Source organism: Centrocercus urophasianus, unplaced genomic scaffold (genome assembly GCF_019232065.1).
Source record: "Centrocercus urophasianus isolate 14NV4802_14NV808 unplaced genomic scaffold, USGS_Curo_1.0 seq_11, whole genome shotgun sequence".
Lineage (NCBI taxonomy): Eukaryota > Metazoa > Chordata > Aves > Galliformes > Phasianidae > Centrocercus > Centrocercus urophasianus.
The window spans coordinates 65,347,841-65,372,612 of NW_024884253.1; the positions used below are offsets into that span (position 1 = coordinate 65,347,841).

The 24,772-nt window shown below is 36.1% G+C and overlaps 1 protein-coding gene across 7 annotated transcripts in view; it reads left to right on the forward strand.

Moving 5' to 3' along the window:
- COBL (cordon-bleu WH2 repeat protein) overlaps nt 1–24,772 on the forward strand; it is a 150,677-nt gene that overhangs the window by 50,831 nt on the left and 75,074 nt on the right. For 4 of the 7 annotated variants that reach the window (XM_042839621.1, XM_042839622.1, XM_042839628.1 and 1 more), the window contains exons 5-7: nt 268–312; nt 2,230–2,324; nt 5,667–5,750. In XM_042839621.1, coding sequence (XP_042695555.1) covers nt 268–312; nt 2,230–2,324; nt 5,667–5,750 — 224 coding nt within the window. The remainder of the gene's footprint in view (nt 1–267; nt 313–2,229; nt 2,325–5,666; nt 5,751–24,772) is intronic. The other 3 variants (XM_042839626.1, XM_042839623.1, XM_042839627.1) reach the window with 3 other exon arrangements.

The following is a 24,772-nucleotide window of genomic DNA, read 5'->3' on the forward strand; positions in this document are numbered from 1 at the left end:
AAGTGTATTGAAAAGGCAAACTCTGCTGCCACCTGCTAACATTCTTTGGTGTAGCAGCTGAAGCTGTCGTGAGTGAATACAGAAGGAGCAAACTTTTTCTCAGCTAAGTAGCTTCTGGTAGGAACTCTGCATGCCTAGTATCAGGTAAGGTTTTGTTTCTACAGTCCTAGGAGCACAACTATTAGGAGTAGTGAATGAATACTGTGGCTTACTGAACAATATTAGAACTTTAATATGTCTTCTCCTTTCATTGCCTGCCTTTTCCAGTTCCTCCATCAAAAACTCAGTCTGAACCTTCTTTGAACTACAGAGGTACTGTACAGTGCTGCTGAGGGGAAATCTGCTTTTCCCTTGCTGTTGTTTAATGTGGTTCTGGGAGATGGGTTTTTAACATTGTACTGTAAAATGCTGGTGTGAAACAAGCTGTTGTCACGATCTGTGTTGTCTTTTGGACCATATTGTTTCCAGGGCCATGCTTTTTGTCAGAACAAACACACTTGTGTGCATACTTACTCAGTAATTGCCACTAAATGCCAGCCATTAACAAGTCCTGTCAGTTAACTACTGTATGGCACAGTATGCTTTGAGTCTTTTAGATTCCGACTTTTTACAGAAGCAGAGGCAGAATATTTTGAGTTCTGTGAGGTCTTTCACTAACTTCAATCTATTTGTAGTGAAACATTTTAATCTCAAGCTGAAATGTTTGCATACACATTGCATATCTCTGGATGGATGCTGACTTCTGAATTGCTACAATAGACATGATTTCATTAGATTACATTTGTGCTTCTGCTTCTTGTTAAACAGAAAAGATGTATGTTTAGTATATCGTTTTCCCCTACTTGAGTCTGTTATATAACATTGTTAATTATCCTCTAGAAAGGTGTGCTTGACTTGTTACATCATTGTGTTACCAGTAAACACAATGCAATGAAAATAAAGCAGTGGATAACTTCTATAAACTGTGAGGATTGAAGTCCATCTCCAGCAGACAGTGACAGCAATGGAGAGGATATCACTGACTAAGGGCCTGCTGGCTCTTGGCTTCACTGAAGCCAATGACTTTTCTGCTGACTCCTATGTCATGTGTGCTGTGGCTTAGTCTTATACAGAGCATCACAATAGAGTGCATAGCTACTCTATTTATTTAAGAAAAATTATCCAGATTCCTTTTTGTTTTGAGGTGATATGTTTAAAATGTTTAAAATCCCAGTTTGATTTTCATCAAACTGTTGATGATCAGCAGTTACTGACGTGGCTTATGCTAGCCTTTAGTCATTACTGCTTGTTTTTGACTAGATGAGCTAGGGAGTCATGATCCATATCCAATTGTAGCCCAGCCCTGAGCAAAAAAAAAAAAATGGGTTTCTGGTGAATGAGCTTTGGCATTATTTGAGGAAGGTAATAATTTTTGTTTTTTTGTTTCTTTCTTTGTTTGCTGGGAGTTGCAGCCTTTCTTAAGGATAGTTTCTTCCTGCTTTCCTAGTGGTTCACCACCTTCACTCTTCCACCTTGCTTTAACTACTATATTTGCTTAACACCTTCTAACAGCTGAAATTACTGATGTGTAAAGTGATCTTTCATGAAAATCTATGTGTGAAATGAAAGTCAATTCACATGAATTCTGGGATGAGGGTTTCTTGTGAAGTAGACCTTTAATTTCTGGCAAGAAACAAGCCATTTTGTACACTTACTAATTGTTGTTAAATAAATATTTTCAAGAGAATGTAACTTTTTTTTTTTCTTTTTTTTTTTTTTTTTTTTTTGCAAACTCTTTGTGCTAGTGGGGTACTCTGATGTTCTTGAAAGCAGAGGGAAGTCTCTTGTGGTAGGCAGTGACCATTAAAAACACAGTAGTGTTTTACAGTCTGTATATTGAATATCAAACTAACGGTTGTTCTCTGTAATGTGTGACCTTATCACATTGCTTATCCAACTCAGCTAGTGTTGGGAAAGTTGAAGGGAGACAGAGTGATCACAGAGTCACTAAATTGTGATTGAAAACTTACCAAAATCTATGGCATTATTCCATTTCCCATCTCTAAATTTTTGGAACAAACTCAGAGCAAAGAAAAGTCAGATGAAAAATAAAGTGCAGGATCTGGCATTTACTCAGATAATGCAGTTCATAAAATCTCTAACTCATAAAGTACAGCATTAACCTCGGATGTGTTAAAATACTGATCATTGTTTCAGAAATGTAAAAATATTCTATTATAATTATTTCAGAACCAAGTCGAAGTGTTTCACTAAGCAGTGATGCAATAGAAAAAGAAAAGAAAGGATTTCTGGGATTTTTCAAAGCTAATAGAAGCAACAGCAAGGTAAGTGTTCATCAGTATATTGCTTTACTAAAGAAAATGCATTTCTTTACATGTATATTTTGCCTGTGAGTAGTAGGCTTTGTTTGTTTTTGTCATGGTTGATTTTGATTAATGTTGATTCTTTTTTTTTCCAAAGAGTCATTTTTCAGCAGATGTGTTAACTATGGTTAATCAGTACAGATGGAGATCCGAGCTCATTACCTTTTAGTCCACTTAGTAGTGCATAGACTGAAGGGTAAAAAACCAAACATTTATGAAGGAAGTGATGTAATATAGAACACGTTAGATATTTCTAATTCTTCCATGCATGTGTGATACTCTGTTTTAAAGCAATGTATATCTGCAGTAAGTTATGTGCAGACTTGCAGATGATAATAATGCAACTGCAAAACTGATGACTCAAAAATAACTTGCTGTACTAAAAGGAATAATATACACTGAAGGATCAGTGTCTGCTACAGTGCATGTCAGGCATTTTTAAACTTTCAGAAAGAAAAGTTGATGGAAAAAACTTTATTAAACTAAGCTCAAGATACTGTTACAGTTGCTAAATCTAAATAACTTTGAACAGTTATAGAAGATGTGACAGTATTCTTGTAAGGGGAAAACTGGAAAGTAGTGTTTATGCATTCTATGTATTTTTGAAATTTAGAATTTTTTGAGATGCTTTTTGAAAAATATGCGCTCCTCATTACAGAAATTAAATACAGAAAATTGTCTCACTTGAGTACATGCAAAGAACATATTTTCTTTCATCTGAGTTTAAAAATCCTCTAAGGCTTTTGCAGTGAAATTGGATGACCTGGTACTAAGTAACATCTGTTTTGTTGATGGACTGGTATTACAGTTCCAATCACGTTTCTAAAACTGTATAAGCTTTCCAGAATCTTTCAGTTCTCGCCATTTTTCATTATGATCAAATTTGGAGTTATTTTGCCAGGTGGTGGCTTCCAAATCAACACTGGGAATTACCATATTGAAATATCTGATCTGACATGGATCCTGAGCTGTTCTTAACGTTGTTAAAGTACATAGCAGAGCTATATCTTATGGGAAACTAAGTCATTTAACATTTACATTTATGTCATACACCATAACATTTTTGGTGTTCTTATCCTGTGTAAGCAAGTATTTCCCATTTAGTGTGGAACAAAAACACAACTTAAGCAATAATGCTGCATCTGCCTGGAAGAATATAGTTCTCAAGCAAGCTCAACATGAACTCCAAGGGCATACCATGGTGCTGCAGTTCCTCTGGAGGAACTGAACATAGCATGTTTACTGCATGGTAGTTGGTCACAGAATGGCCCGGGTTGGAAGGGACCTCAAGGTCCCTTAAAAGGACCTCAATCTCCATCTGTTTCCATGTTACTGAACTTCAGTATGAAATGCGTGCTCTTGGAGTTGTAATTCCAGAAGCAGATCAGATTTAGCTTGTAAAATAATTGCACTTGCAACATTGGAAAACGTTGCTGTGAAACGCGGCAGTGCTCTGGTTACTGCAGTGGGTTTCTCACAGCTAGGATTACAAGTTTATTATGCTTCTATATCCCTCCCTCTCTTCCAACTCTCTTTTTCATACCTGTTAAAAAATAAGAGGTCATAGCCTGAGATTGCTTTTTAAAACACATATTTTAATAGATGTTAAAAATATTGGAAATATATTAATAATCTGCAAGTAATTTTTGTCCTGGGATATGGTGGGAAGTGCAGAAACAAATATGAAGAAACAGTTTCAGAATCTGAGATGAAGCTTTAAGTCTTGCTGCTAGTTCTGATAAGTTAATTGACTTTTCCTACTGGTTTCCTTATTGGACTCTTACTTTCAAATGAAGAGTAGAAGAAGAGAGATTTACCTACCATTTTGTTTAGAGCTGCAAGGAGATCATTGTTACCTTTTTAGTATGTTCTGTAGTAGTTTGAGCCCAAACAGATGGGAGAGTTACTGAAAACTGAAGAATAGCGTATCATACAAAGGAAAGGAAGATGTTAAGTGGCCATGGTAGATGTGACTCAGTGTTATGGCAGATTTACAGCTGAAACTGCTGAAGATACTTAGTTAGCAGAATTAGGGCAAATTCATTAACTTCTTTTAAGACAGAATTAATAGGTTTACGAAGGGATTGTATTACGAAATGTCCTGTGGTTTCAGGACATGTGAAGTCCCAGAATGCCTTTTCCAAAGTTGCTTTTACTGTTTCTCAGTTAAAATTTCAGTCCTTTGCAAGACTTTGGTTCTGCTTATTTTTTTCTTTGTTTGCATTATCATTTGCATGCACATAAACAAATATAGGATCACTGTATGCGGTCATGTGTATTCTCTATTTTAAAACTAGCTGATAGCAAGAATTGTCTGAAGTCTTGAACTGAAGACGTGCTGTGGGGTTTCAGTCATTTACGGGTAAGATGGCTTTGTTTGCAAGGGAAGAACAGGGTATTAGCCCGTCTTGCAAAATGTCCTGGATCAGGTGTCGCTCCACTCTGCAGGCCCACGCTCAGATTTCCATGCCCACACACTCTTACTTTCTCAGCTCACTGAAGGCAGTAATCATGGGATGACAATGCACTAGATACAGCTTTTCGAACTCTTCTGTGTTTGTTTTCTTTTCCAACTATATGTAAAATACCATCACACAGAATGAAAACAGAGATCTTTTCTCATGGTTGATACAAATTGGTTGTAAATATCTTGTAGGTTAACTTTTTGCTTACAGGCTTAATGCCAGATCAGGTATCACCTTCTTCAGTCCATTCTAATTTTATTCTGGATCAGTTACCCTCTGTTCTCCTGCAGCTGACATAAAGACATAAAGGTGGCAGAATACCATGCCTTTTGATATGAAATATAGTCACGTGCCTGAAGTTGCATCCACGTCGAATAGGCAGTGCTGTACAATCCAGCAGTCCAGAGGTTTTGTGCAGATGATTGTGGGATCTTGAGACGGTATCTGATAGGATGCAAAAGCAGTCTTGTCTCTGACGTGCGGAGGAAGGAGCTCTCTGCTTGCTCCTCTGTCTGTCTGTGTAGGTATAGTGGAAACTGGCAACATGGCTGCCGTTACTGCAGGACCTGCTCGCTGCCTGTTTTCTTTTTCCTTGCCTTAGCATTGTTCTGTTTTTATAATATTAAAAACAAAATTCTTTATATTCCTGCTAATGAATTTCTTAAGAGCTTTCCTACCTCAGAGAAATTTTGCAGACTCCTTCAGTGTTTATCAACAATCAGTCTAGCGTTACAGGGGCAGTTTGTCCTCATTCTGTGATCAGGTTTGGTGCTTTGCTTTGGCATGTTTTTGCTCTTTCCGTTGCTACTGCTCTGTAGGATACTTGTTTGTGTTACAGACAGAAGAACACTTGAGGATGAACAGAGATTATGGTGAGGAGGATGTTTTTAGTTCTACATCTACAAGTGAAGGAAGCTTGGATGTAAGTACTAACGTGGCTTGTAGATGCTACTGCTTTCCTTTAGATCCAGCATTTTTTATAACCAGAACCTGCTGCTGTTCCCTGTGCTTAGTGAAGTAGAAGTAGATGCAACCTTCTTCCCCCTAGTTTAGTTATCTCAGTTCATAATTCATGTCTTCAAATGCAGTGCACTTTCTTCAGTTAAACTCTAGCTACCTAAACCATAAAAAACAGGTTTCTTTCAAAGCAATATTCTAAGCAGTTGTGAGCAAAAAGTGGTTTAACCAAGGATGTGCCTGCAAGATGGTGAGAATGCTGCCTTATGCAAGCCTTATCAATGATGTTTAGGGTTGGCTTTCATTGTTGTTTTGTACATTTGTGGTTTTTTTTTCTAGGGAACCACACCTCTTTTTTTTTTTTTCTGTTTTTTTTTTTTTTTTTTTTTTTTATTATTCCTTTACATGTCTACTTTCTGCATGGCAGCATTCCAGTTGTTTCTCAAGTAACTTCTGGATGGAGACTACTTTTGTTTTAAACCTCTGCTAATAGCATAAGGGTTTTTGTTATGTACTTCAGTAGGTTTTGTGGTACAGAAATCCTATGAACTGCATTTAGGAAGGTTTTTAAGTTCCTCACAGGCTATTAAAGAATTTAGGTTTCTAGTTAGGAAGTGTGAATCTTAAATATTTTTGAAAGCTGTTCTGATGGGTTTGTAACCATAATTAATTGGATGCATCTTTTTGCTTTTTTAATTACTTGGCTCTTTGTATTTTCAAAATCTGGAGAAGACCATGTTGATAACATAATAGAAGCCTGAAATGTGTGGCTCAGCTCTGAATCCCCATTTCACAAACAAATATTTGGAAAATGATCCACAAAATATGCACATTCACCAGTCAAGGAGAAGAGCTGCAGAAAATCGTGGAAAAACTGTAGCAGGAGTGAAAGAGGAGAACCCAAATTAAAAGGGTCATATAAAATAAATCAGACATGAGCAAAATGGAGAAATTGGGAGATTAAAAAACACATGACTTCAAATCTGTGAAACACTCATGATGAAAGAATACAGAATTAAGAATGCTTCATTTGACAGTAAGAATTTGGGTGGCACTGTATGGAAGAACTGTAAACTTTTATTAAATCTTCTGTTAATATAAAGTTCTGGTAGTAAAGATCACATTGGTAACTGAAACATAAGAGATAGAGTATAGGAAAAAAAAGCTTCATGAGCTCCCCCAAAATAAAACCTGCTCGTGGTTTGTATTCACTGTCTTTGTATATTTCTTTGTCTTAATGCTCAGCTAGGACAAGAGAAGGAAGAAGAAAAAGAGGGATTCCAAGTGAGGATATAATGAAGGTAGTTCAAATACTCTGAACTGTCTTTTCCACCTGTGTGTGGTGCCTTCTTTGAGGAGAGACATCTCTTAATCTTTGTAGGGAATTGGATAGGGCAGATCACAATTGAAGACCTTTTTTCTTTTGTCTTCTGTGAAAAAACTTGTCAAAACCTTTTAAAAGCATGATCAATATAGCTTAGAGAGCAGACGTATCTTGGAGTAAAAGGTAGAAAAGCTGTTCTTTGTATTCAGTTACACAAATACAGATTTTTTCCCTTTTAAGAGCCATTAATCTTCAAGAACAATATAGTCATTGTTCAGCGTATATGTCTTTCACTTCTGGCCTGACACTTCTGTTTGTATAAGCACTGACCCTACCAAGACACAAGTACATGCTTAGAGTATATTGAAATAGCTCAGTTTAAATTGACACTTTTCTGTTAGAATTAGTTGAAAAAATGTATAAAACTAGTCTAGTTGATCCTCTCAGCAGCATAGAATGCCCATCCTTCAGACAGGTTAGATGGGCTTCAAGAACAAATATTAACAACTGTATGTCTCAGGTGGAAAAGAAGTATAAAATACTATAAACTTGGCATAGCTTGCTGGTATAAGTCACTTGTATTACTTTAAGATAAAATTCAAATGAAATTAATGAACCTTCCAATGAAGGTACTTCCAGAACTTCAGCAGTTTGTTTTAATGATTGCTTATAGACGTGGCTTTGAGACCGCTCAGTCATTGTAATTCTTCATTCCCCGATTGCTCAAAAGATAATCCCACTTATATATGCTTTGGTGGAACTGAGTATCCTTTCCCAAGCAAAGTGGTATCTTACATGGCGGTCTATATGTCAAATGCACATTTAAATCTCATTATACAGAAGAAAATTCACTGAGGTAAGGTAGGTCTTTCAGCTACATGTCATCCAGTGGAAGGTTTCTTTTCTGTGGTATCTTCAAGTCTGCTTTCTTTTACTGCTTTGGGTCATCTTGACAGCGTTTTTCATTGTAGTGCAGAAATCAAAACTCAAGTTTCAGAGTAGTTTTTGTAAAGAAAATAGTTTGGTATTGTCTTTCTAAGATTACCTTTGGCATAGTGAAAAGATCAGGAAAATCTTACCTATATGGAAATGGGCAGCTGATGAAGTACAGCTGATCTAAGGGCAGGATGAGGTGTGCTGGTATTCTTAGTTTAAATCGTTTTACCACTGTTATGTGGAGGTAATGTGCACTGAATTGTGGAAAAAATAATGACTCTGTTCTATATTTATTTTTTTCTTTGTTGTTTGAAAAGCGGCCAATATGCAGAATGGAATAAAGCTGTAAGAGATCTTTGGTATTTATTCGAGCACAAGTTATATTCTCTTTTTATAAACCAAACTGTCACCATTTCCATATTTTTGTAATTATTGTTAGAATTATTAAAGTAATTTGGATTGCTGGTGAAGAATCAGATTTTCTAAGTCAAGATGCGAAAGTCAACAGCTGTGCTGAAGTGAAAGTACACGTAGAGTATGAGCAAAAATAAATTAGAATTAAACACTGTAGAGACTGTAAAAAATGGCAGAATTGTCCACGACAGTGCACAAAAAACATTATGGCGTGCATCAGTAGACAATTTAATGGTTCTGAAATCTAACAGTGTATTGCAAATGAAGCAGAAATCTGTGCCTTTAATACGTACTGTTTTGTGCTAAGTAGAGGAACCAGAGTACCTTTTTACAAGTCAACCACAGTTGAAGCATTCTTGCTTATAAATACAACATACAGATAAAGCAGTTGGGAGATGCAGAAGGGTTAACCATATTCCTTTTTTTGGGTACCGTATTTGGTCTCATAGCTGGAATTTTAGAACAGCTGGGAAGGAAAGAGGGAGTGTGAGTAATCTCTGCCACTTGGTGGCACTGTCCTCAAGTAAACAGTTGATCAAGATGAAACCTGATACTTGGAACGCAGTTCTAAAATTAGCTGGTTTTATTTTAGAGGCCTTTGTGTTTTCATAAATCAAGAGTGAAAAAACACATCCCAAGTGCCGAACGATGTGTATCTCTGATGTGGAATTTGTTTATGTAATAAATCAACTTGGGAAAAAATATTTAAAAAGTACGGCCAGGGACATTTATCAGAGGATTTGAAATTTCAGCACAAAGTCTTATCACGCAAGGTTTCTCTAGTTCAAACCAGCAGACCAGAGTTAGAAGATTTTTGTCAGTACTTAGAGAAGAAATTAAAAAAATAATAATAATAATCTAGTCTTGGGTATGTATTTGAATGTCTTACTCATAACAGAATCAATGAACTTCAGCAAAGAAAGTAATCTGGAAATTTGCTGTTTAATGGAGCTGTTGTGGCTGTTATAAATATATTCATGCTTAAAATATCCAGGAAAAAAAAAAAAAAGTAATTTTAGATTTCAAGTAGATAGCAGAGAAGTTGTGGATATATATAGGGATTTTGTTGTTGTTTCGGTTTTGTTTTTAAGGGTAGTTGATGGTTTAAGAAAGGAGGGTGGGGAGGTGTTGCTGTTTGTTTTTTGCTTTCTGTTCTAGTCTCTGTACAGGAAGCAGAAGTTTCAGAAGAAAGATAGTGCCCTTAAGTTTGGGGGAAAAAAAAATCATCAGGACTTCTAGTGCATTTGTAACTTTGGCACTCACTTGTTAAATGATAAACAGTTACATTCCCTAGGAATAACATATATGTACATTATTCACCTTTTTAGGGCCTTGTTTGCTCTTCATGTATTGTAACTTTCATGCTTCAGAGCTGGCAGGAACTGAAGCATTCACGATACACTTTCTCAATTCACAAGTGTTTGGAGAGGGATCAAGTTCAGTTACACAAACATAATTTGAAAATGTGATTACTTCTTAACCATATTAGGTGTCAAGCAATAACTGAATGCCTTGTCCACTGTTCAAGATTTGACCTCAGGTAGCCAGGTACTGTTTAGGGCAGTAGGCAGTAACAGCTGCAGCTATGAGAATATTGTCCTTGTATCTAAATGGAAATGAGCAGCTATCAACTTCTAATACTTCTTCATTTCTGATGATTGCATTCACTTTATAGCCTTGTTTTTGTTTGCTTGTTCCTTGGTCTCCTGGCAGTTCTTAAGGTGTTTTATTGGTACTTATAGGGTCAAATCCTGCAACAGTTCTACAGCATTTAACAGTTAGAGTTAGACCACGCTGTCAAGATGTAGCTTTGTGATCTGGCTTTGAAGCAACTGAAGCATAGCTTTGTGTGGTTTTGTTTGTAAAATATAAATCCCAGCATTAGTATGGAGAGTCATCTAAGTATTACAGCAGACTGGTCTGTCCTCACCATTCTTTTGTTAAAGATGTCTATAAGTAGAAGGAGTTAGATGCTGGAGCATAACACTCACGAAGATACAACAGAATTAAAAATGATTTTGTATTTGCACCTGTTCTTATGGTTAAAAGAAAAATAATTCATTAAATATAACTCAGAGTAGGGGTCATGATGATAGTAGTAACTTTAGCTAGTTTCATTTTTACATCCTTACATCCTTTGGAGAAAAAAAAAAAAAAAAAAAAAAACTTTGAACTTTTCTTGCTGATGAGGTGAGCTTTGCTAGATTTAGCGTTCAGCTTACATATGGTGATCACCTTGCTTTCTCCTTTTCCGCTGAGGACAGGAGAATTTTCTTTATCGCAGTGAAAATTTAACTTGGAAAAAAATCTGACTGCATGGAAATTTCAAAACAGAGTAGGTTTTTAAAGCAACTGTGACGTATTTTTCACCTGATCACCTGATACTGCAGAACCTCTAGAAATGTCTTGAAGATGAGCTACACACATTTGATTCTGTCTTTGAGCAGAAGGATGGATTAGGTGGATTGCGCTGGTGCTTCTCAGCAAGAATTACATCTGCTGAAAAGATGCAGCATTTTCCACTTCCTTTTATGGTGTGCACTTAGAGGATTCATTGTCTTCAGTTATATAAGTTGGGGATACATTCATATATTTACGATAATACTTTTAAATTTTCCTTACAGTATGTGATAGCAGATGAGTTTGAAACAGTGGCTGCTTGACACCAGCCTTCAAATTCTTCTTCCAAAGTGTGGTGTTACTATACCTCTTCAAAGAAAGCATCCTTGCAGTTAATGTGGAGTGTAAAAGAAAATTCTGGTTCTCAGAACCAGCTGAACTACTTTGGCTCAAAGAAAATAAAATAAAAATTAGCCAGAGGCAGACACCTGGAATGGGAAGTCTCACCAGCTATGGTTAAAGCATCATAATGTTATAAGCTCTTGAAAACAGACTCTTGTAAAGAGAGGTGTTGGCTGACCCATCTTCTGGCTGTGCTTCTTAGGTTGTACAGCCACAGGACTGCCAACTTTATGCATTCAGGAGTCTGTTAGCTCCCTCCCTCACCAAGCAAGAGTGACTTAAGTCATTTGGTTAAAGAAAGAAAAAAAAAAGAAAAAAAAAAAAAAAAAAAAAAAAAAAAAGAAAAAGAGAATAGAAATCATTTAGGCTGAACTTTTTTTTCCCCCTCCTTTCCTCTGCTGAGAATTGGTTTTACAAGCCACATTGCTAAATAATTTTTTGCAGCAAGAAAAACTTTACTAAATTAAGGTCTGTCACATAGTAGTTACCAGAAGTTGTCTTTACATAAAATATCATGATTGAGAGCAAAATCATCACAATGCACTCTGATATAATCACTACAATTCACCTGCTTTTTAAAAATAGTAAGAAACAAAACAAAAAAAACCTGGAGTTGTATCATTTCCCCTGCGGTTCTACTTTTAAAAAGACAACTCAGAAAGTTCTGTTCTTCCAATGGCTTTTGAAGGGTATTTTGAAGGAAGTAATTTTAGTTATTTTGGACACTAAATCTAAGCATCAGAGTCACGTTTACTGAGTTTTCAAGCCACTTAAATCAGGACACAATTTTTATGCATTAAAGTCTGGCCAACTTGTGCATCTGCTACCTGCTTCTACTCAGGATGAAATCTTGAGTTTAAGGTTTTTACTTTATAAAACTGCCACCTACCATTGTTAGCCAAAATGTGAAAGAACAAAGTCTGGGATCCCTTCTGTGCATTTGGAGACAGCAGCCAGTCTATCTCTCTCAGGACCATTATTGAGAGAATTATTTCTTCTTTTGTAATGTAAACCAAAGTACTGGCTGGGATAGAGATGACTGGAACAAAGCTGTGAGGTATTCTTGATGTGGGAAGCATCCTTTTGTAAAGATACCCAAATATTCAGTGACTCAGAAGGAGAGACCAAGAGCAAGCTTAACTATTCAGACTAACAACAAATTAACTTAAGTGTGGTGGCAGCTATGTGTTACAGTGCCAGCGCCAGAGATGTTTTTGTATGTCTTATGCTAAGCAGATGTTAGATCCGACAAATAAGTCACTGAAGCTAGAACTGGAGAAACCAAATGGCTGATGCTTGCTGCTCAGTTGAGATCACCTTGTCTCCAGTCTCTGTCTACCTAAAGTCACATTTGTGTGTTTGAGCGGTCTGCTCTGGAGGGTTGGAAGCTTAAGTCTTCTCAACTGGAATAAAGTTTTGTATTGGATTTCCCATATTCTTACAGAGTCACTGAACTTTGTAGATGGGTGCAGAGGATGAGACAGGAGAGAAATATAACAGCTGCTTCTTCCAGCAGCTAGGTTTTGTGTGGAGCTAGGTTTCTTAGGTTTGCCTAATTGGATTAAGTCCTTGCTGATGATGACAGAGATTTGCCAACTTCATGGATCCTGATGGAGGTTAGGAGTTTAGGCAAGAAGTTAGGAGCATGGGTTCTCAGCAGTTTTATGCATAGCATGCCCAGAAGCAGAATTCAAGCCCTAAAATGAGAGTATGCACATCATAAGGATACGTGTCAGGCTTATTGAAGGGAAAGCACTGAGAGGTATGAGTTGGAGAAGCCCAAGCTAACGAGAACGTGGTAAGTTAGGCTAGCCAGGTATATGAGGCAATTGAGCTTCCAAACCTGGACTACATGTCTTCCTTTTGTGTTCTGTGGATGTACCTAGTTGGGCTGGTGTAAGTTGGCTCAGATATCTCCCTCGGATATTTAATTAAGACCTTGTGACACACCCTTAACCACCCAAAATCCTTTTATGTCTGATTCATCTTCTGTTACTGATTTCACTGAAAAGTTTTGAAGTTAACTTGTTAGAAAAAAAAGAAAAAAAAAAAAAAAAAGAATAAAGCAGCAGCTAATAAGGCCAATGGTTTTTAATTTGCATTAATAAAAGGACATAAAAAAAAATATCCAGGCAAACTTAAATTCCGTTTGAGATTTTTCTAGTGACATCTCAACCACTCAGGCTTTGCTTTCTTGGCATTTAATATTACCAGAGCCCCTTAATAGCATATAATAGCCTTGTAATTCCTATTTGGTCGTAATTTATTCAGCATATTGTTCTTAGCGTAACTGGCAAGAATACAGTGGTGTTGAAAGTACCACTTTTAAAGAATATTGGATAAGCAGAGATATAGAAACTTAAGATGGAATTTCACATATTTCTGTGTACATAAAATGTTTTTTCTGTTCAATTTTGGAATGGTTTTGGAATGATTTGGAATTACTAATTCCATTACAAAGTACGTTTCTGTTTAATTATTAATGAATATCCAAAATACTTCTAAAGCTTTCCAAATGTAACTGCTGTAATGAAAGGATTAGGGTGTATTTATGCCAATGCCCTTCAGTAGATGAAATCAGAAATGGCTAATTGTATGCCATGGACTCCATGTTGCTGACACACAATAGAGATTTTGGTGGTTTTTTGGTTTGTTTTTTTTTTTTGGCAATAACACCTGTTTTTGTAGTGGCATAATCTAAGTCCCATGTAACCATAGATTCATTATGCTAGTCTAAAATACCCTACTAGATTTTTAGATACAATAGAGATTTTCAATATCAGTGAAGGTATAAGTCTCTTCGCTTGCAAAGAATTTTTGAAGCATGAGTGCTAATAGGATTTGATTCTTTTCCAAGCCTCTTCTGTGGACAGCAAAGACTCAATTTCATTAAAAGTAGTGGCAAATAATAACATTTCTTTTAATTAGAAGATCTAATGATTTCCACATGTGTTTGTTCTGTGCATTATTGTTCGTTGGCAAAACTGAGCTGCTTGGTAGTGTGTGAAATCGTATGTCTCAATAACATCTTATGACGGATGAGGGAGGATTTGCAAAACAACAGTTGCTGACAGGACACAAAACATTTCACTTTGATGGGGCAGTTTTCCAAAGTGAACTTTGTGGCTTAGTTCTGTCATGCAAAGTCAAATTTACATAAGTTTTAGCGGTCCTTACAGGTCACCCTTAAACTTGAATAGAAGTTGTGTACGTGAAGCAAGGACTGTGTGAAACTCCTTACTGTCTGTGCTACTCAGCTGTTAGCTACTAAGAAAGACATAGTGCCTGTAGTCTACGTAGCTGTTACACATTCTTCTTTTCTAGTGCTAAATTAGATTTTATTGGTCATTTACTTGCAGCTCCAAAGCTGATATTCTATGAGCTTAACAAAAATGGTAGCAAGTATTTCAGGCGCTGCTTTTTCTCTTATCTTCCTGCATTTAATATTTCAGTTCAGTTCTTGGCAGTATTTTGGGAGGCAAGTGGGAAAGAAAAAGGAGAGTGTCAAATAGTGACCAGGCTTTCTAAAGACATAATGTGAAGTAGTAATACCTTCATGTAAATATTCTTTCTTGTAGTTATTTTTTCTTTGTTTATGTTGTCATTTACACAAGAAGGAGGGCCAGAAGAAGACAAGGCAGACAGCAAAAAACAGCCTTGGAGAGTTCTTAAAGCTATGACGGGCTGTAGGAGGTGGACCCAGTGACATTTTCAGTGTAATACTGAGCACCTGTTAGAGTTTTTCTGCTTCAGTTCCTTGGTGACCTGGTGAGAGCCAAGTGGAACTGATGTTTGGGACATGAGCTGAGCAGGCACTCTGAAGCATGCCAGCACAGAGAGATGGAGAGGTTACCATTATAATATGGTTATTCTTAATTTTTTTCCTTTCCTCTGATTATAACATACTCTTCTTTCCATTCCAGCAAATGTTCAGGTACACATCTAAATTTCAGCGCAAAGATGGTGTAATTTCACAGGTTCAGTTTATTCTGATTTACAGTTGTTTGCATAGGACGAGAGTTAGGCCAATAAAGTGCACTATGGAGTTTTGCCTTGTAAAAACCTAATGGCAATGGATCTGACAGAAGAGGGAAGCGCAGAAGAAACATTTAAGACTATTTATTAATCAAGAATTCCAGCAGTAAGGCTTTTCTTGCCTTGATTCTGGCAAATGTACAGATGAGAGATACTGTGCAGAGAGCGTTTCTGCACAAACAGAGAAAGCCCTCCAAATGTAAACATTTGAGCAGCTGGCATGGGAGATTAGTGCAGCAGGGGCAGGAGGGGGGTAATACTGGTTTGTGGCGCCGTCTAAATTTAACAAATTTTAAACAAGGTCCTTTTTCTAGTCTAAAGGTTATAGATCAGAAAGACAATATCAACCAAGTTGTATAAGTCAAAATCATTAACTAGTAATTAATTAAAATTAACTTGTCTTTTCAAAACTGCCCACACCACCCAAAAATAACCAAAAAAAAAAAAAAAAAGAAAAGAATTTTGGGAGAAAATTTTCTATGCAACCTGTTGAATTAAGGAAAAAAACTTTCCTACTACGTGCAAAAGACAAGACTTTGCAGTGTTTTTGCTTTGGATTGTAAATTGTCTTAATTTATTATTCTACTTTTAATTTCCTGTGACTGAATATGAAATCAAAGGAAAGCATCATGCTGAAGCTGAAAGCGATGTAGGATCTATTAGCTCTTAGTAGTCATTTGTTCCATACACTGTTTTACATTATCTGGGTGGGGGGCTAGGAGTGGTTACATTTTGTTTTTTTAACTCCTTTCCAAATAGTTACACAACAAGGCTTTCCATTGGTTTGTGTGCTGTTTTCTTGTGGTTTTTGTTCTTGTGTTTAGATAACCTTTTTAATACAACACTTTACCTATTTGTTGTGTGTATTTTTGGAAGGTACCTTAATTTCTTCATTTTTTTTTTACAATAGAAAGTATTGATATATGAAGCCAAAATATGTATTTAAAAAATTAGAACTGTGCTAGCACTGTTATAATTGTCAATGAGTTCAGAAATATACTGAAGAAAAAGATTTCCTGGAGAAGTGACAACATAGTTCAGAGCACATTGTTGCTGTCTTTTGGCATCATAACATTAGTGTGTGTCCATTGGAGACTTGATACAGAAGTTATTGGAGCCAGTGGAAAAATTCTTGCTGGTTTCAGCTGGCTTTGGACCATGTCCTCTGTAAGCTATAATGGCTTTGTTAGCCGTTATCTATGCCAGGCCATTTTAAAATCCTTCTTCCTCATGCTACTTTAGATTCTCTTTCGTAAGAAGAAAGATCTGCTGCCACTTCCGCTGTCATCTTTGAAAATATATGAACTTTGTTCCTTTTTGATGGACAGTTGACACAGATAAAGTCCTCGAAGTTGCTTCTGGAACATTTTCAAGCCAGAAGGGAGAAAACCCCAAAGTAGAACTTGTTAAGTCTTTCAGAAAGTGAATTGCAAACAGTGGCAAAGTAAGGAGCAGATTTCATCAACCAGTAATTTGTTGCAAAAGCAAGTTTTTCTTTGCTATCTGACATGCATACCCAGAAAGTAAGCACAGTTCTCAGTACTGCTTCCCCTTTTTCAGAAGTTACTGTGCTGTTGAAAGTGTAAGTGCAGGTATGGTTGTGTCTGTTTTCACAGATGTTAGCCTAAGTTTCACTTAAATTTAGAGCTGAGCTTGGAAGGATTCTGCCACAGCTCCTTGATGGGGAATGGATACCAATGGTTTGGAATACTCCTGTTAGTGTGAGTGTATAAAGCAGGAATGTGGTCAGCCATGGTGAGGGAGGGCTGACCGAAAACAGGAGGAAGAACATCTTCAAACAGCTTGAATCAGAAATGCCCGAATTCTGATCTCATAGAAGTTCATGCAAAATCCATGTGTGAAACAAAACTGTGTGCAGTGTGAAATTTGGTCTCATACAAGTATCGGAAATTATACATTGGTGTCTTATGGAAAATCATGCTGAATTTTTTGACTTGGAGAAACTCAGTCGACTGCTGTATACTGCAAAGGAAAATAAAAATATGAAATGATGTACATGAAGTGGATAAGTGGAAAAGGATGAAGTAGCTTGAGTTCTGGAACAGCTGTACTTCCAGTCACTTTGCCATAGCCTGTATTCCAACTTGACTTTTATTTAGAAAGTGGACTGGCATAGACAAAGAGTTAAAACTCTAATAGTGACATCTTCCATTAAGAAAAAAAAAAAAAAAAAAGGCCAAAGATATTTGAGGTTATGATGGAATAAAATTCTCAGAAAATTGTAAGGTGAATATGCTTTGTTATTCTTAAAGTGCTCTTCTTTCCTTCATTACTAAATTTGCATGATTTTTGCCGGTATGTTTAGCGTATTGATTATTCTCCAAAGGGAGTAGCCTCTGGAGAATGCTTCTGATTAGAGAGGAAGTTTGGGACCTGAATCTCTTATGATCCTGAAATGAATTTTCTTGTGACTTTTTCAGAGTTATGTGTATTTTCTACTGAAATGTTTCATCTCTAATGGAACAAACTTAATGTCTGTAGGTATTCATCTCTATCATTACGAAGCAGAAGGCAGATGTGCACATCCGCTTGAATGTGCTTCATCCATTGTCCAACAAGAAAATGTTTACTCTATACCTTCTCCTCACCCTTGTATTGTTTCTTGACCACCATTATTGATCATGATGTTCAGCTGTTATGAATCAAAATGATTCATTGCCATCAATACCTGATCTAATGCTGGAGCACAGTGTGTGTACATTGTTGTTTGTCTTTGTTTTAAAGGGTTGGTCTGCTTTGGCTAATTATTTGTTGCCAGAAATGCTTAGCATGGAAACTGTAGGTGCAGTTTGAGGACTGTCTTAGGTTTCCATCTAGGGCTTAAGAATCAGGCTGTTGTGCTCTTTGTGTCCAGGTATGTATACATGCTCACATAATGATGCGTACAGACATTTGAAAGAGCTTATTCAAGCAATGTGTGTACATACCTATGTATGTGTGTATATATATATATATATATATATATATATACGTGTATATGTACACATATAGTCATTTGAAAGAGCTAATTGAAATAGTATAATTCTTGGCTGTTGACTTGAGTCCTCTTTGTGACTCTGTAATTAGCATTTGTTTTATGATCTGCACTAATTTCAGAGCTCTGAAGCTGTTTTGTTCATCTAATTTAAGTTTTAATATCTTTGGAGGTTATATCATTTTTCAGTAATATTTTTGGCAGTTTCATCATTAAAAACTCTGAATGCTTCTTTCTTGAAAATTTGCTTTGACATTTGGGTGATTTTTTTTAATTTTTTTTTTTTTTTGTCTCCCTGTAGCTAAACACATACAGTCACCATAGACTTCAAAGGGAAAAATAGTTGCACAACTTCATTCTAAATTAACCAAGTATTTGTGTGGGAATTGAATTACAGGGACTGGAAGTGGAAGCCAGTTCCCTGAGCTTGAGTAAATCAGAGCAGCTTTTTTGACTTTAGGGAAGTTCTGCAGATCTTAGTGAAAATTAGCTTTTGCATGTCAGTACATATATTTTTTTTCCATTCATCAACAGCTGTATTGTTTTTACCGAGATGAAATTTTCACAGGCCAAAAGTTGTGTGTGCCAGAAGCTCAGCAGCCACTGAACAACGATGAGAATCAATTGTTAATATACTTTGTCTCTGGAAAATTCACTGGAGGACACCACTTCCACTAAAAGACAGGGGGAACACTTTAGTGTACCTCAAATAAAAACACTTTCAATAAAACTAGAAGTTCTTTCTTTAAAACCAGAAGAACAAGTACACAAAAAACTTTTGCCAGGATTTATTCTTATTTTTTATCTCCGTAAGAATTAGTTACACAGGCATTAGAGCAGACATTTTGAAAATTTTACGTTTCATCTGCTTCTCCAGTACACGTTGGAATATCTACAATGGAAATGCATTGAAAGTGGTCAAATTTAGTGGCCTGATATTTCCTGTATTGCAGTAGAAGTTCTTCTCGGTAGTTTTTGGGAGTATTTTGAATTTCCTAAAGGTATATATCGCAAGTATAGCGACTCATGTCTTCCATAGACTGAGCATATTGGCTGACCGATTTAAAAGAATGATGAAGCCTATTAAAAATGACTTCTTACTGCAATGATGAATTAGTTTTGCTCAAGATCTCTGATCCTTTCTGTGGTTATTTATGATTGATGAATGCTTAACACCAGCGGAAATTATGAAAATGTCTTTTTTACTGTTGTTGGTCTTTGACATTTTGAACTCTGTTTCCTGAAGTCTCTTGCCAAAGCCTTAATAAAGATAGATCTGGGTTTTTGCCTTGGTTGTGCTATGCTATTTGGTTGAGCTCATCTATTTTTAGAGAACACTGAAGTGTAAGCGAAAAGAAGTAAGCAGCCTTTTCAGACTTAGAAAAATTTGGCTTTTTCCATCTTAATTCTTCCAAGATTGTTCTCACTAGATTTATTAATGGCCTTCTTACGGCCAAGTGTAAACAGACTCTTTTCAATTGTTCTATCCTTGGGTTGTGGTTTTTTTTCACTTCTGTTACGATATTTTTGATTCTGTTCCATACTGAGATTTAACTGGATGTTAGTGTCCACGTGGATTTTCCTTTCCATTTTAAACACACTTTTCTTTTAGGTCTGTCACTGGTTTTTAAACATCTCTTGGTTGGTTTTAAGATGTTTCTTTGATTATTTTCATCCATTTTCGTTGTGTGTCTTTGTTTGCATTTATTTTTTACCACAGAAATAGCTAATGCTTGCTCACAAATCTGTATTTTCATCCCCTTTTCCATTCCTCTCACTACTGAGTCTTTACCAATTTGAGTTCTGTTCATGTGGCCTTTTTCCCCCACCATCTTCACACCAACAAATGAGCATTCACTTTGCCAGTGAATATAAACAGTCATTGCATTTTCTTGCAGAATATGGTTTCTGTTGTGCGTAAGTGCCTGAGCTTGTAGCATTTACTGAAGGCTTCTGCTCTGCTTCTGTCTTTTTCTGGATTATCATCTTTGAATTTCTGCAAAGGCTACCTCACTGGTCAAATCTGGAGAACATATCCACTTGATTTTGTCAAATGAATCATCATTTTGTTGCTATTCTCACTTCTTATATATATAAAAATATATATTTTTTAACTTATTTCTTTTCTTCTTTTGTACCACCTGTATGGATGTCCAGAAGAGACATGTAGTGTTTTCTACATTTTTCCCTATGTAATATTATAATTCATTGAACTGCCTCTACTTCTCTCATTGCAAGCTCATCTCTGATCTCTCTCTGATGATATATTTCATCTTGAATAGATAAATCTTCCTTTTTCTTTATTGTCTTCTGTTTTGGTTTTTGTTTTGTTTTTGTTGTGTTGTTTTTTTTTTTTTTTTTTTTACTGGCATAGAACAAAACATTTTTCTTTTTGTCACGTAGCTGTCATTGCACTGTCAGGTCATGATACTCTTATTTAGTGCATACGCTTTTAACTATCCAAAAATATGATAAATATCATGAATAAGGAAATTTGCTGACACTTCTGTTAGAAGCTCCCTCGTGAGAATATTTTGAATTTAATCTTTTTCCCTGTATTGCCTTTACATATTCATATTTTTGACAGTTATGAAAAACCTATTTTCAAAATGCAATCTTTTTTTCATGGGCTGACACATTTTGACAGTGTGCTGTGACTAAGGGTTTGGACTTATGGAACGTAAGTTTCTAGCAGTCTAACCTGGAAGATATAAGTTAGCTCTGAAAGGGTACATTTTATATATAAACAGATTATGATATGTTCCCAAAGCAATATTTAAAAAAAAAAAAAATACAACAACAAAAGCAGTATTTAACAATTGAGGCAGCTTTCTGTGCACTTCTGAAAGTCAAAATCAGTCATTTCACACTTATGAAATGCAAGGAAACCTTATTCTAAGCACCTGCCAGCAGTACAGATCTTCATCCATGGTTCAACTTGACTTGTAAATTCACTTCCTAGAACGTCTGTGGCCTGCAGTCTTACCTCTCACCACAGTGATGAACTGTGAGGTTTGTATGAAGCTACCAAGTGCCATAGAAAATATCCATTGCAGAAGTGCTTTCTGTGCTATGTTGAATGAGGGTTTTGTCATCTTACTGGGATTTACGTCTCCAAAACCAAGAATATTTACATTTTAAAGCTACTTAAAATGCATCTATCGTCCAGAAGAAAAAAAAAGTGTTTATCCTGATTGTATCAAGTACATGGCACAGTGAGGGTGTGATGGAATTTGACGTGTTCTGGAAGCTTCTGCATAAACATGTCTTATTTCTCTGTTATCTGTATGTCACCCTAATCTTGATGTGGCATTTTATGGGATTGGACATGCAAGTAACACGTACATGCTGAAGCTTGTGGCTTTCATGGATGTCATTAGATTTATACCAGTGTTGAAATGTCTTTTAAGTACTTCAGATTTCACAGATCTTTAGCTATATTTCTGGAAATTGAGAATCTGGTGGAAGATAGAAAGTACTTTGTACTTGGAATATTAAGTGGAAAATATATCAGCTTGTGTGGTTATGAGCTAAAGCTTGCTTTTTTGAACATACACCTACTTCCAATACCAATCACATTTGTTAGAAAAGAATGTTCAGCAACCTAAGTTTCTTGTATTTGTGTATTTATTTTATTTCTTTTTATTTGTGTATTTATTTTATTAATTAGCTTCAGATTTCAACAGAAAATTTTTCATCCTTCACAGGACACAATGACAATAACTAAATAAAGTAAACAGTAAGTAAATAAATTGAGTATGAGAAAGGTCTGTAGCAAGTTCATTTTCACTTTACGGGATTGAAGTTGACTTGTTAACTCTGAGAGCTCTGAATGGATGTTGTTTTGCTTTCTTCCTGTTACCGGCTTCCTCAGCTCTGATTCAGCAAGGCCCATAGCATGCATGCTTGCGAGTTACTACAGTGATTGAAATGATAGAGGATAGATAGAGGACACATTTCTACCTGTAGAGATACAGGGATATTTTAAACTGAGTGACCTTACAACGGTGAGGACAGGAGAGAATCAAATCAATTTCTAGGAAGGGAAATTTTAATTAAATTACGAGGAAAAAAATACATTACAATAAGGATAGTTTCAGCAGTAAAACAGAGTAGTTGCAAATGGTGCATACCTCTCACAGGAAGATTTTAGTAACCTCTGCAAGGGCAGATAGGTAATACTACTTTGCTGCTGGGAGATGATGAGCTTATACAGGAACACTCTTGCTTGCACCTGGCATTGCTAGGATTTCTGGTAAACAGACTTGCTACTAAAATGACAGGAGTGTGGTCAGCCATAGTGAGGGAGAACTGACAGGGCATAGGACAGAGAATGTCTTCAGACATTTCTGATTCAAGCTGTTTGAGTTCTGATGTCCGCCACTTGACGCCTGACCGTAGAATCTGGAATTGCTAGCTTGATACTAAAACAGACTTAAATGAGGATAAAATGGGGTTGGAGGTGTACAGATTTCAAAATATAACTCAGATTTTATAAGATGACCTTGAAAGCTTCATTAGATGCATAAAATCAACGTGATTCTTCCCATATGAGTTACTACCATGGATGTTGAATGTCTTTCTCTTTTAATACTGTGATGAGTGACCTGGTTATTTCCTGCCAATGCAAACATAGGATGAAACAATAATCCAACATGAGTAAATTGCATAAAAATGCATTTTTAAAAAATTTTGGAGCAACGAAGCATGTATTTTTTGCCTTTCTGGCTGCAGGCTGTATGCAGGTATCATAGTGATCATCACGAGTGCATCACGGAGTACGAAAAACAAACTGTATTCATTGTGGCCAGTTGAAAAGGAAGATTTGGGAAGTCACAGTTTATTTAAAAAAAAAAAAAAAAAAAAAAAAAAAAAAAAAAAAAGCGTGGTTCCAAGTAATCTTATGATCACAGTATTTTGCTCTATTTTGAAACAGGAGCTTGGATTCATTTTTTGTCAAAATTAATGCTAGCATAAAGAATTTCACTATCATCTCAAGGCAAGTGGCCTCGGACTTTTAATGTGTGCAGTAGATCTGATCTAACATGTTTGGTATTCTAAATGGCCAGTTGTAGCCAGTTGCTGTGTCATTCAGCAAATCAGTAAGCATTGCATTAATGGAGTTTAAATTTCCAGCAGGTAAAACTACTCTTGTTGTCACTGTGTAACTGAACTTGCGTGCCTGCTCTAGATCTTATTTTTCAGGTTTACCCACACTATACTTTCAAACAAAATGATTTCCTTTATATTTTATTTTTTCTCTTTTGTTTTTGGAGAAAAACCCAAACAACTACATCTTGCTGATGCATCTGGTACGTTGAGTGCTAAAAAAACAACCCAATTGATTACCTTTGATTTAAAAACTCCTCAGAAGGAAGTTGCATAACAAGACTGAGATCTCAAATATGTGAGTTTTGGCAAAGAGCTGTGGAAGAAAGGCCTCACAAGAAAGGAACTTGACATTTTGAAAAACTTTTATTGACCGGTGTGGACAGAGAACGGGAAGTCAGATCACTCTCACAGGCAAGCTGCAGCCTCTTCCTTGCTGACCTTTAAATACCACTTAGTATCATCAGAAAATCAAGGAAATGCTAGTAACAGAGCTTTGGGTTAGGGAGCTATGTATCAAGGATATCTTTTGAAAGCAAACAGAAGCTGACTTCCATTTTTATAGATATTTTTTTGTAAAATGAGATTCTCACGACAGCACTATTTATATTTTAGTAGATCTTAATTGATAATCTCACATAATTTTATTAATATGATCACTAAAATTTTCCTAAATACCTGTAAGACATCAGAGCTTAAGTTCATACTTAAAAAGGAAATAATTTGGAAAAGGCATTTTATAATACTTGAGTTGAGTTCTATGGGCTGTGGTATTTCTCAATCTTGTTGACTTCTTCTGAAAATGAAACTGTTATGTCTGAACCACCAATTTATTCTGAGCCTTTATGTGCCCTGTATTTTTAAACAGTCCTGCTCTGGCCGTCCAAAAGGTCTTTGAAAACTAAATTCAAGAAGTGGGATAACACTTTGAAAATAAACTGTTTATCCTCGAAGAGTCAGGTACATTAAGAAAAAAGAAGGTCCCTTATATTTCTCAAGTTTTTTCAAGACTTTTGCTCAGCTAGAGTCTAGATTTACTGGGGACCTGTGCAGATGCAACTGTGTTTATAATGGGTTTTCTTCAGCTTAATTCAGAAGAAAAGAAAAAGGAAAAGAAAAGAAAAGAAAAGAAAAAAGAAATCTTGTTGGTTTGCATTACTTAATTGTTGGAACTGCTAGCAAAGTTCTGTAATGCTAGTGTAATTACTGGGTTTTACAAGTAGAGACATTTTGAAAAACTTTACGTAATTCAATCCAGCGATCTTTTTTTTTTTCCTGTTTTCTTTTTTAATTCTACAGTGCAGTTACAAAACACTCAGATTGTAGAAACTGAATTTGATTCTCAGCAGAACGTTTTCCACAACCTGTTGCTGTCAAGTGAAACAGATGATAAGGGCATACTTCTTCATACAACTATATTGACTGCAATACA